At 39.9% G+C, this 13,521-nt stretch overlaps 1 protein-coding gene across 1 annotated transcript in view; it reads right to left on the reverse strand.

The window, feature by feature from the left end:
• Positions 1-2,801: 2,801 nt before the first annotated feature.
• htr2cl1 (5-hydroxytryptamine (serotonin) receptor 2C, G protein-coupled-like 1) overlaps positions 2,802-13,521 on the reverse strand; it is a 71,121-nt gene continuing 60,401 nt past the window's right edge. Inside the window, exons 5-8 of the mRNA XM_035675724.1 lie at positions 11,673-11,836; positions 11,403-11,556; positions 9,679-9,914; positions 2,802-8,652 (exon numbers count right to left, since the gene is read on the reverse strand). Coding sequence (XP_035531617.1) covers positions 8,080-8,652; positions 9,679-9,914; positions 11,403-11,556; positions 11,673-11,836 — 1,127 coding nt within the window. The 3' untranslated portion in view covers positions 2,802-8,079. The remainder of the gene's footprint in view (positions 8,653-9,678; positions 9,915-11,402; positions 11,557-11,672; positions 11,837-13,521) is intronic.

The raw sequence follows: 13,521 nt of genomic DNA on the forward strand, positions 1-13,521 counted from the left end.
GTCATTTGTATATCTGGAGTGTGTAACGAAAATAATTTCCCTCTGGGATTATTAAAGTATTTCTGAATCTGAATCTGAATCTGAATATTGTAATATTCTATGTTCTTATTGAAGATATACACTAGTTGCTAGTTTATTAGGTACAACTGGGTAAAACTAATGCACTTTAATACACCAGCATTCGTTATTTTTGTTGAAACTGTTTTTATAAAAAGAAGTTGATTTAATTTTCTGGTGCTTTTGGGGATTGTAGTTTATGGTTTATTTACTCTACTCTGAACTGTCTCACAACACACATACAAAGACCAGGTTTTACTACATTAGAGAGGCATAATCAGCCTCCTTTTATAAACCATAAACTTCACTTAACTTCTCACTTTAGCGTGTAAATGTATTTATTTTTTTTGCCACAATACTAATTTATCCTAAAAAAAGTCACCTTACTGTCATTGTATACATTAATACTTTTATATAATTGTAGAACATAGTAATACTTCTCTACAGTGACTTTATGTTGAACGCTAAATGCCTTCACTGCTCCTATTTCTAGTGGTACCTCCTGCTAACTTGACGCAACTCAGACGAACCAGGGAGATGCAGCAAATCGGTGTAACGGCGCATGCGTCTCCGAAGAGCGGCGACTTTTGACGATGATAGCCGAGACCACCACCCACTCTCCCACCGAGCAGCATGGGTGAGCGGGCAGAGGCGCTGCGGGCCTGTGGGAATGTGACACTTTAATGTAAACACGTGTGGAGGCTCATTTGATTTAATTAATGAGCTGAAAGTGAAACAATAATCACCAGACATGTTTTTTTCTTTATTTTTTCATTACAGTTAATAAACCAGTTAATTTCACTGGCGTCATTCCACCCATATGATTATACTGGCAGTAGATAATGTGCGTGCTTTATGCAACATGAAGGGTTTATTCCAGGACACAGTTGATTTAAATTGTGTGGGATCCGAAGTGTATTTTAAGACATGTTAACGTGTAGAAATGAATAAATAAAGTCTAAATTACCAGAAACATTTGAAAAATAACATTGCACTATTGCAAAATGTCTGCTGTATATTCAATATTGATGTGGGTGAACTTTTCACTCTGGAAACCACGAGCTACAAAACCCTACATCAACAGCGTGTACAACTTGTAGGTCGATTAAAATCTCGTGGGAAACTATAACTGCGCATGTTTCTTGAATAATTAAGTGTACAGTGCTGTGCAGCCGCCACAGGTGACTGTGCAGCTCTGCAGCTTCGCCACTCAGCGGCGCTGTTGCTCTGTGGTTGAGTCTCCTCCTGCAGGTCGCTGGCTGCTCAGGGTCTGTCGCTGTCCATGGTGCTGGTTTTAATGAGGCTGCAAACAAACGCATGTGGACGCTCTCCGCAGCGAGAGATCCCTTTAAACTCATCATTATACAATATAACACCATGCAGCTTATATATGTTATATGGCATAAAGAGTTTAAGATCAGAGTCACCACCCAGGAAAGAAACATCCTGGTTCTTATGAATAGAAAACCTTATAGACAAAGTACTGCAGGAAACTGTCGCATTGTGTTTCCTCTCAGCTGTGGTGCTTTGTGGGACTTCCTGAGAGCTTTGTGGTAGTTTGCTGTCGATTGTGATGGTATGCTTTGAGTTACTGTGGTGCCACCTTGTGGTAACCACACCTGGTTGTTAAGCTGTGTGTGGCTGCATAGCACAGGATCTCTGCCTTTTTAAAGGTAAACTTATGACTGTTATCTACCTCTGTTACCCAGTTATCTGTGGCCTGCTATTGAATAAGGTCAAGTTTTTTTACAACACAGAATTATAAGTATAGGTTTTATGTAGAGTTTAAGGTACAAACATCACAGCAGAGGTGAAGAGGTGTCACTGAATTGTATATAAGAATACAAAATACATTTAATTGTTTGGGGCTCACAGACTTGCATACAGCACCGTCATTCACCACTGGAAATGATTGAAGACTCTTTAAACTTGAATGAAATGTATCTTGTAAGAAATCTCAGCACCTGCTCAGGTGATCATTAGTCGTTTTCAACCCTGCACAGAGCCATTTTATAGTCATTTTGTACAATTAAACTCTAGCTATGACTCTTTGTGCCTCTTTAACCAATCAAGTCCTCTGAAACTCTTATATAAATGTCACATGACCACACTTAATTCTTTTTAGAATGGAACAAAATGCTCTATTTTAAGCACACCTGTATTAAACTGAGCGGTTCATATGTTAAAAATAAATGCACACCTCTCTTTGCCAGCGTGGGGTATAGCACTCATAACATGAGGGTTTCCTGCATGGCTCAGTGGGTAGAGCACGACACCGAAACACAGCCGGGGATAAAGGTTTAATTAGCTACAGGTTCAGCTCTTTTCATGGCACCGTGAAGCACTTTGAATAAAAGCTGCCTCTGATTGTCAGATGTTTGTAAGAGAAAAGAACATAATAGCAGAGAGCTGGAGACCTATACTGTTATTATCAAATTCCCCCAAATTACACAGCTAGGTGTGTAATCATCAGAGGGGATGAATGCTAAGCAATTCAGTAACTTTTACCAGGGGGATTGTTGTACTGCTGCTCTGTGGTTTGAAAGAAAGGTTCACTCAGAGGGAGCTGGATGCTATTTAAATGTAGAAGTGAAACAACGGCTGCATTTAAACACCACCATTGTTTTTAAGGCATTTTTAAAGCAGAGTCTGGTCCACTAGAGACTTCATAAAAGTCATTAACCACGTGGTTTAAGTACCAATAAGACAATTGTCCACACATTAGTATACTATTTTAATAAATAAATAGCAGCATCACACAGAAAAAAAAAGAAAATATACATTGTGTGGATGATGGCGTAATTGTTGTATAAACTTAAGAAGATGTGTCGTAGACAAACATTCACAATTAAAATGGTATAAAAAAATAAAAATAAAAACAGCCACTGCATAACAGAAGAAGGTTCAACACATAAAAAGAGAGAGCTAACCTACGAGCGCCGGATCATACAAGAGCGAGACAAACCAGACAACCGATCTGCACTGATGCAGACGAGCATCAGAGACACCTCTGGTTCACGAGTCAGTGCTCAATGCAGGGAAGGTGCACTGGAGAAGTCGGGTTTGCCAAACTCTTGAACAACCTTCAGCTCTGGCTATTTCTCAGAGCCGTTTAGTGACAGAGTTGCTAGAGAGAGAGAGAGAGAGAGAGAGAGAGAGACAGAGAGAGAGTTATCCGTCTTCCCAAACAGAGTTATTTGGGAAGACGGATGAGACAGCTGCAGGGTTAAAAGACAGCTTGGGAAAGAAAGTTTTCTTGCCTAATGAAAGCCAGCACATTGACTTTTAACTTTACTTTTTTAACATTTAGACGTTAAAACTGTCGGATCTTGTGAGTTCTTTTGAGTCAAACATATCACTTCTAAATCTGGCATTTAACAGAGAGGAGGGACTGTAGAGGGAGAAAAATTCAAGGAAAAATCCACCTTTTATATCTCTCACATTCTTTGACTTGCTATGAATGATTAGTGACTTATTTTGTGGTTGACAGTAAGTGCTGCAATTTATGCATTAAGGTACAAAGAACTTGTAGGAATAATTTTGAGAAATACACTTTTTAAGTTTGATCAGAGGATTGATAAATATGAGCAGTTGTTTAGCTTAGCATAAACACTGGAAGCATAGGGAAACAGTTAGCCTTGTCCACAGGTAAGAAAATCTGCCTACCAGCATTTCAAGATCTCACTAATTAACAACATTTCTATTGTTTGTTAAATTCATACATGTGCAAAAATGACAGGTTGCGGTTTTACGGAGGGTAATATTTTGAAAATAGTTCCAACACAAAGCTCCCCATAAAACCACCACTTGTCAGTTTTAGGAGAGGAAACAAAAGATATATAATGTGTTTGACCTTGGAAGAGAGCCAGGCTAGCTGTTTCCCCCTGCTTCCAGTGTTTATGCTAAGCTAAGCTAACCGTCTCCTGGCTCATATTGGGAACAGACAGACATGAGATTGGTATCGTTCGCTCTCATCTCAAGTCTCGACAAGAAAACGAATGAGTGCATTTCACAAAATCGAAATTTCTGATGTAGCTTCACTGGAAATACAAATTTATATTGATCCATACTTTTTGGATTTTTCCTTCAAGCTTGTGCATATGCTTGATTTGTTGGGCACGAAACATTATAGAGTTAGACCATTTGTAAATGCACTACATAATTATCTGGAGTAGTTCTTACAAGAAGCCTAGAAACAAAAAGTAGTCCTGGAGGAGGAAAATCAGGCCTCCTCAGATGTATTAAACTGAAACTCTGTCAATAAACGGCTCCAACTATTTCTATACACACCAGACCCAGATCGAATTATTTGTTGAAATCCCTCCAGATACTTTCTCAGAGTGATTGCTTTCATCTTTCTGGACTGCGAGCCGGACAGGATTGGCATCTTCAGGGACAATCTGATTCAATCCATTGTGTCGGACACAATCGATAAAAAACCACAGAAAAATCTCAGACAGCAATTTGAGCCAGGCCTGGTAAACACACAGGTACACGGGAAACATACAGTTATTACATTGCGACATACTGAGTTGGTTGGCCTGGCTTTAGCTCTTTGCTTGCCCACACATTGGGTGGATCCAAAATGACCCATTCACCTAAGTTCAGAGAGTCCTCTCTTCTCCATTTTTTTTTTCAGTTTTTCTTTTGTTTATGTTTGTTTATGTTGCTATTTTGCAGATGAAATGCCTGCAGGAATTGCAAGCTGTTCACAATGTGCATTTTTGTTGATTGCTCTTTGTTCTTTCTTACCTTAATGCACTGCTTCATTCCTTCAAACTTTTTATAAGAAAGAACAAAAAAAGAAAAACTAAGTGAGGCAGAGAGGACCTTTTAAACATCACTTCAAACATGCACAATATTTGTAGGCCAAACCTTGGTGCTAGTTTGCCAACATTAGCTCATGTAGACCTCTCCTTGTGGAGAGAAAAGTGGTGCGACTGACCACCGTGTAAGTCTGTAGGATACAAATATTGGATAAATTACACAGAGGTGCATAAAATTAGAATGAAGTGACTCCCAGGTCTTCTGTTTCATTCTAACTGTATGCAGAGGTGGCTGCAGATTTGATTGGTCCACTGCTCACTTTCACGTTTGCTCTTTGACCTTGAAGGGGACATTGTGGGTAAAAATGGGGTTTACATTCAGGTGTTTGTAATTCTGGCTGTCTTGTTGCTCAAGGGATATTATTACTGAATTAAATATTGATCACTGGTGGAAAAGTATATCTTGCCTGCAAGGAAAACTCAGAAATTAATCATTCAGTGTTTGGCTTTTTTTTGGCATTTAAAGGGACACTGCAGCAATTTAGTATTGCACTTCCATAAAGTTAAGGGAGTAAAAAGAGACAATTTAAACAAAGATTGGTCAAAATCAAACCAGCAGAGGCTTAGATATCTTGACTTTTAATCTCTAGTATAGATCAGTCTCCAAAAAAAACTACAATTCCCATAATGCAACTCAATAGCATCTTTCATTAAACCCCCTTCCAGCCTCCTAAATGCCTTCATCTTTCAAACTTACAGTTTCAAACTAGGCTTTCTGTATTAAAAAAAAAGTCTCAAACTCACCACAGAATATTAGTACCTCAAATGTGAATGTGTAAAATTGCTGGAGTGCACCTTTAAGTGATGCCTTAAAACGTCCCTTTTCTAAATGTAGTTTAGACACAACCTTCACGACACAACCATTCAGCTTTATTGAGCTCAACCTACAAAGTAAATCTCTAAATACATACGAGTTTCAGGTTTTATCTCCTATATTAGCTCTTAAGAGGTGAGTTTGTTGTTAAGAAATCAAAATTTGCCACCATGACTTGTTCCCTTTTCAAATCCACACAACATTTAATCTTTTTCTAAGGCAGTGTATTGCAGATATTTCAGCTGATGGAGACGCAGTGTGGAGGAATTAGGATGTCAGATGTCGATAAAATGTCAGGGGGGAGGGAGAGAAAATCAGCGTGACAGGGGCTGTGAGGGTTGGTGACCTGTCTTGATGGAGTCAAGGGTCTGTCTCTTAGCGTATCGACTTTATGTCCGTTTTATGCGAGAGATTGAAATCTAAAGGTGTTTGGTCTTTTGAGTCGCACTCAGTGTTATGGCGCCGGATTGTAAAGCAGTCACAGATCAAAGATTTAAAGTTTGTGACCATCGGGTGGAGATTTTGGCAGGCTTTGCTCTCTAAAAAAATATCATCGGAGCATACAGGCAACAGTGTTTAAACCTAAAGCCCATCACCTAAATATAAGCATAAATCTTCTTTCTGTCCTCTTTGGCTTTCACTGTGCTGTCTTAGTAAATTCTGGCCCGTAGCATGACTGGAAATCATGCAGCTGAGGGGTTTTTGGAGGGAAAAGGACTGATGTAATGACTGACCTTGAATAAAAATCCATCAATTCCCAAAAAGTAAATGACGGAGAACTTCTTGTTCAATCAGGAACGTGTCAGAGGAGAGAGAGAGACGACGCTCTGAATCTGAAACAGCCCACATTTATACCCGCAGATGATGTAAATATTCGGATATGTCATCTGATAATACGATATGTATATTAAGTAGCTTGCTGACAGCTGGATAGATGTGTGGGACAACAAATTTAAAGATGGATAAACTGAATTTACCTTACATACATGTGCAATCGGCGCTTTAATTTGACTCAAACCTTAAAATCCTTTATTAGTTTCCCTTTTCTTATTCATCAGTGAAATGGATTTACTGCATGTGGTGAAACCAGTAAGAGCTGGTTGGTCAAATGTTATCCCACTGTTGGGGAAAATAAAAGGTATGTGTGATTTGATCACAGCTGAGGAAGATCTTGGAGTTGTTTTATGAGGCTTAACAGACCAAACGAAAGATAGCAAGCTGTGGCTGATGTCATAAAATCTATATATTTTGTTGTTTTTAAGAATTATATCTTAGGAACCTTTTGTGCACCGTTTTATTGAAAACTTTTACCTTTTACCTGCTCCCTTTTATTTTAAATTTATTGATTGTTCTCAGTAAAAACCTATTGGAAGTTGGGGCTTTTATTCTTTCCAAAGTGGTTGTATTGATCAACGCAAGCAAGAGCCTGACAGTTGCTTTGGACTAAAGGCCTGCACCATGCTTTTAGCTCATTTTAGCCACCTTGTTCAATCCAAAGGGGAAGCATCCTTTCTGCGTCATGCGACCACCAGATGGCACTGTGAGTCCACCAGAGACCAGTGTGGTCGTTGTACATTCCTTCATCTCGTGTCCTTTCCAGACAAACTTCTCACTGCAGCCTTGAGAAAGTTTCCTTTAGAGAAAAATTCCATTTCTGCCGGCTGAATAGTTTGATTATACATGCTGGAAAGGTTCATTCAGCTATATTTTTTGACTGTTGTTATCAAGCTTGACCGGCACAAAAATAGATTTGGTTTAGTTTGCTTTGGTGTGGAGAGAATCCACATAAAGCTTGGACTGCATTGTGACTGTGTGAAGGCTTGAAGTCGTAGTTTGACCCCGTTGACTTCAGCGGCTGGCGCTTGACTCTTTAACCTGCATCAGTGGGACTCCATTGAGGGCCTTTTGACTTCATACCAGGTTAATAATGACAATAAGCTCTTCACTGACTGTCTCTTGTCATGTATGCTTCGTCCCTGTCTGGATCTCAGCTGGTACCTTAGTCCCCATGAAGTACACCACATTTTCTGCTGCGGAGCACAGCTTAACGCTTTTATTCTCCATTTGTGGAATGAAAACCAACAATTTGACATCACATAGAAAACAAATACGTCTGAAATGTTGGCTTTCATTTCAAAACTGTTGTGGAAAATCACACCTTTTCATCTCAGAGGTTAAAATCTGACTTCTCTAACGAGTTGTAAGTAGTGCACTTCAGTGTGGGGTTAAGGCTCCTCAGAGACTAGTCCTTTTACAATAACAGCACCCACTTACATCCAATAAAAAAACGCTGTAGGCTCCCAGCACCAGCTCATCGAAAACGTTGCTCAGCCCAGCGCCTGAAGGTTAAAAAGACGACATAAAACAACAAAAAGAACGCAATCACACGCTGCTTGTGTGTTCTCTGGAGGCTGGGCTGTAGCTGATGAGAGACAGCTCCTGCTCCACCTCAGTTTCCGGCTCCATTTCCGAAAGCATGCCGATGTTGTGGCATTCGGAGAGGCTCTGTGACACTATTCCGATTTGTGTCTCGTCATCTGTCATGTCCTCTGGGTCAACTGTCAGCCTCCCGTTATCCCCCCTACCACCGTTGCGACAGTTACTATTGCGGTCCACGCCTGCTTTCCCATGACTGCCCATCAGGAGAGGTGTCACAGCGTGCGACGGGCATGGTGGGGGGACCAGGAGGGTTTTGCCACTCTGTCCAGCTGCGTTGGCCCCCACTTTGTACTGGCACCTGATGTAGCTGGAGAACGCTCTCCTGTAGGTCTTATTGAAGAGGGTGTAGACCAGAGGGTTGACTCCAGAGGAGATGTAGCCTACCCAGACGAAGACGTTGAGGAGGTCGTGAAGTAGCGACTCGTTGCAGGAGCCCTGGCACAGGACGGAGGTGACGTTGGTGATGAAGAAGGGACACCACATGATAAGGAAGAGGAAGAAGACGATTCCCAGGACCTGAAGATACAAAGAGCAAAGAGTTAAAATAATGAGTTAAAATAATGAGTAAAAACATGTACTTTCTTCTATTTAGTAACAATTAAAATACATTTCTCAAGTGCTTAAGCTTCTTGAATGCTCTCTAATTGAAATACATACATCATACATAGATTGATGTCTTTTAATATCCTTGTTAGTTTGTGACTTCTACTGTTATTTTCATTTCTGATATAGGTATAGAGTGCTTTGGTCTCCATCCAATATGAATTTAAATTCAGTGAAGCCACCGCTGAGCACCCTCTGAGCACTCTGTGACTCCGGCAAAGCTTCAAACTTTTTTGTGTCTGGCAGAACTTGATAACATAAGGTCTTCTAACCCTTTTAGAGAAGACACTTAAAAGTATCTGCACCAAACAGCAGAGTTAACAACAAGCTGGTGGACATACTGGAACATCTAGTGGCTAAAGATCCAACTTCATCAGGTCACCGTGCATGTAATTTAAAAATGTTGATACTGATACCATGATATGATCTCTTACTCATTTTTTTCAAGACCTTAATTTGAACAAAAGACACCGAACTTAAACGCATGTTGACAAGCAGTGTTTCACAGGGTTTCATCAGTGATGAGTATAGTTGGGTGTGGTCACAGGTGTGCTTTGTTGCACCTGCAAACACACCCCTCAGTGATGTCACACTGTACTTCTACATCACTGCAGCAAGATGAGAAGTTAAACCAAAAAAAAGATTTCCAGATGCCTTTAAGTTGTTGTTGTTTTGTTTTAACAAAAGCAGCCACTCAAGAAATGTGTCATATTAAAATACAGTCAAAAATCAAACATGATTGAAAATGGTTTGATAAAAGAATAAATGAAGAATCTTGCATTCAATGCCAGGGGTAATTTATTACCTGACACATTTTGGTTTAGGGTTCAATACCCACTCCTACTCCTGAGTGCATTTATCTACAACATGTCTGAGAGCACTGAAACAAGTACACCTTAAATCACCTGACAAGCACTCAGCTCCACTCTTCACTCTCACCTTGGAGGCACGCCTCTCATTCTTTATAGCCTGCATCATCCCCCGTCGCCCATGGCAACCTGACGTGTCGCTCCGCGATGGCCCCGCTGCTGGGGAGCTGAGCTGAGACGCCACCTCAGAGCTGGGAATAATGCTTATGCTGTCTGGCGTCGAGGTACTGAGTAGTATGCTGGGCTCTGCTCCTTTCAGACAGCTCAAGGTGTTTCGTCTGCTCTGAGGAGGCGGGGGCTTTATCTCTGCGGGAGGGGCAAAAGAGGGATCACAACTTGGAATGCACAATTTTGTTTATGTCTAAAGTTTTTTTAGCTGTAAGGTGCAAAACTTAAGGATGCAATCTGTCTGCTATCGCCATGACTCCTTCTAACTTAGTTACCGAGAAAACTGCTGCAGCCGGGACAACAACCAGGCAAAAGCATGTCAGTATCCGTGTCAAGACTGCTGACATTTTGTAGGGTGGAGGATGTATGAAGAGGAGAATGTTTCACACCTTTCTCTGTTTGGGGTGCCAGAGGATACGGTAGAAAATAGGTAAAGACTGCCACATCATGCAATTTAATCTCTACTGGAGGAGCAAAGGCTCAGCTTGGAATCAGGAACCAACTCTATGTGCTGCCCAAATTGATGGGACAGATAGCTGCGGTCTGCTCAGCACCACAGCCGTAATATATTTACTGCTGGTGAATTAGCTGATAGTCTGCTTTTTTTTTTCTTGTTTGCCTCATCCAAAACGTCTGACCATTCAGTGTGGGAGAACTGACTTTTTCCTTCCTGCTTCTGGCCTGTCAAGCTTGTTCCATGCTGACACTGAATGTAATGCAATTTATAATGTTAACGAGCACCACACCAATCAAAATTCATAGCAATTGTTGTAACAATAGATCTTTATAATTTCATAAAAGGCAAAGAGGTAAAATAATTCTTAAGCTGTGGCTAGCGAGCTAATTAAGCTAACGTTAGCGGCATTAGTTGTTTGAACTTTTTGTATACATATATTATGCCAAAAGACTGAGGATAAAGCTAAATGTCCCAAAAACAAATCAACCATTGATAATTTTTGTAAAGGCTGAACAAAACCCCACCACCCTCTATACTGTTTAAATGCTATCGCTCTTACAACAGCCCCATACGCAGCGCTTTAATATGTGTAGGAACCCAAAGCTGAGAGGCCTGCCATGCCTAGTTATTGTTGCTAAGCTAAAAGTTGGTTAAAAATATCTGTTTGCTTTTTTGCAATTACAGACTTTTTATACTGTATGGTTGTAAGTCTTATAATATTCTTGTCATACCAATAACAAAAGTATCAAGTGGAGCCAAATAAAGATAAATGGAAAAAAAACAACTGCAGAGAAGGATAAGGTAAATGCACAGAGCGTACGACTGCTGGGCAGCAGTGGAGCAATTTTTCATAATTAAAATTTAGCAACACTTGGACCGCAAGAATTTATTCAACAGCAAAAGCATCAATCTGTTTTGTGCCTTGCTTTCATTTAGGGATTTCTAAGGCTTGTGGAAGGATTAAAATCTCTAGAACTGGAAAACAAGATGAAATACCAACATAAGGCACAACAGAAGGGTTGTAAGAATCTATCATAGCTGTTCATTAAACAAAAAAAAACCTATTGGTATTGCTGTTGAATAAATTCACATATTTACTATAACTTCCTTGATTAAAATATTTGTATGGGTGCTTTTTCTGTTAAAACAAACAAAATTATTTTTTATACCTTGTGAGTCTGAAGGAGCGAGTGTGTTGATCTGAGGAGTGGGGAAGGTGGTGGTTGGAGGCTGTAATGTATTTGTCATTGCTGTTGTGTGCAAAGGCTGCTGGGAGGAAGTCTTTGCCTCGTACAGGAAGACAGTGGCCTGCCTCTGGAGCACCTGTGGAAGATTGGGAGTGAAGGCAAAGAAGACAAAAGAAGAAGAAGGGTTGTGAATGCGACAAGAATAAGAAAAGGTAAAGTAAGCGTTTTCAAGGCACGAACCGACACGAGTACCTGTATGGTGAGGCAGTACGTCACCACCATGATGACCAATGGGATGAAGAAGGCCACGAAGGAGCCAATCAGCATGAAGCGCTCCTCGTTGAGGACACAGCTGCCGTTGACGAAGACCTTGTCTTCGTTGTGGAGGCCGATCACTGGGATAGGCATCGACACACCTAAAGAGAGAGAGAGAAGGGATAAAGGATTCAATATCTTTCATTTCTATTCATATCGATGAGAACTGCTCAATATTCTGTTTCTGTAACTTTATTTTGAAAGCTCCTTCTGATTGTTATAATATAGACTGATGTTGCTCATGGTAATGCAAACACATCACTTTATTTGTAGCCCAGGGTTTTTTTTAACATTACAGCTCAGTGATAACAACATAATAACCAGGTAATAGCCTAAACAATGAATTAATGTAGGATAACAATGGGGCAAATACATGAGGTTAAACAGGGTGAAATATCTAAATGTATATGAGGTAGAACACATCAGTAATTGCATATAAATTAGGTAACAGCAACTCATAATCAGGTTATATCTGTCTCAAAATGATTTTCTTGCGCCTCATTCTCCCCTCACTTCCTGTCACTCCCTGCTATCAAAATAAAAGCCAAAAATGTCCAAAAATAGGGAACGAAAGTCCTTGAAATTACAGAGTAAAAATTAGGTGGGTAATACAAAGGTGTTATGAAGAATAATCAGTTAATATAATAATATGGCAATATTCCAATAATAATGAGATCAATATTATGATCATAGTTTTTATAATATTGCTAGAATAATATTAGTACAATATGACAAGGAAACACAGAGAAATCACCATCGATAATTACAAGAAAACGATGCTTAAATTATTCAAAGCACAAAACTTATTTGTTTTAAAATAATAATATAAAAAGTCTTTTCAAATGGTGTTTTTTCCTGTCTGTCAGCAGCCTTGATTTAAACATGAACCATGAAGGCAACAACCATGAATCAGGGAGGAGAAAAAAAACACCTGTTTCTACTTAATTTAATGGTTAAATTAGTTACAAAAAACACAGAGGATCATTTCTGTAAATCACGGCTGGAAAATGAAAAATAATTTCCTCATGACCAACCCCCAAACACATTTGGGGGTTTTTAAAACATCACATGAATTCATTATCCCCCAATTTTGAAAAATTAGGCATACGGAAGCGAGAATAACACATATTAGATGTTGAAAATGAGAGATACACCTGTTATGAATCAAAATGATATTAAAGATCTTAAACTCTCTCAGCGTGTAATGGATGTTCATGCTGTTATAAAAGTTGCTTTGGTGCTATTAGAGGACACTGGCTGACAAAAGAACGAGGTGAGCGAGCCTTTTGCGGCCGTGCTGATTTTCTGACCTATGATAATAATGCTGGCTAATGCACCGCCTCTGATTTCAAAGAGCTTTTCTGTTCAAAGTGTCGGCTGACCCGGGATCTGTTTCAGAACGGCAGACACTGAAGAGAGAAGGTTTTCACAGGTATTTGGGCTCCTGGCAACAGTGAGTGTTTCATGGACAAGTCGGGACATCTCAGTCCTCCCTGAGTTGCATAATTCATTTAAGTGCAAGGTACATCATTTTCTCTTGCTCAGCTGGTGACCAAAACGCAATTTGAGAGCAGTGGCAGCTCCCTTAATGCAATCATTGTAATCGACTGCAGACACACTGCCCAGGAGGATGAATCTGTTTGCATTTATTGTAAACACCGTCCCTCTGTGAATGTCCAAATAACCTGTGATGTGCAAATTGTTCTGACTAATGAGACTGTCCGGTGGTTTTAAGTCATGATTCATTCATACTGTCTCAAACAGACTTTAAAGGAGTCATATTATA

This window comes from Morone saxatilis, unplaced genomic scaffold, assembly GCF_004916995.1.
Source record: "Morone saxatilis isolate NCDOM2014 unplaced genomic scaffold, NCSU_SB_2.0 Contig4, whole genome shotgun sequence".
Lineage (NCBI taxonomy): Eukaryota > Metazoa > Chordata > Actinopteri > Moronidae > Morone > Morone saxatilis.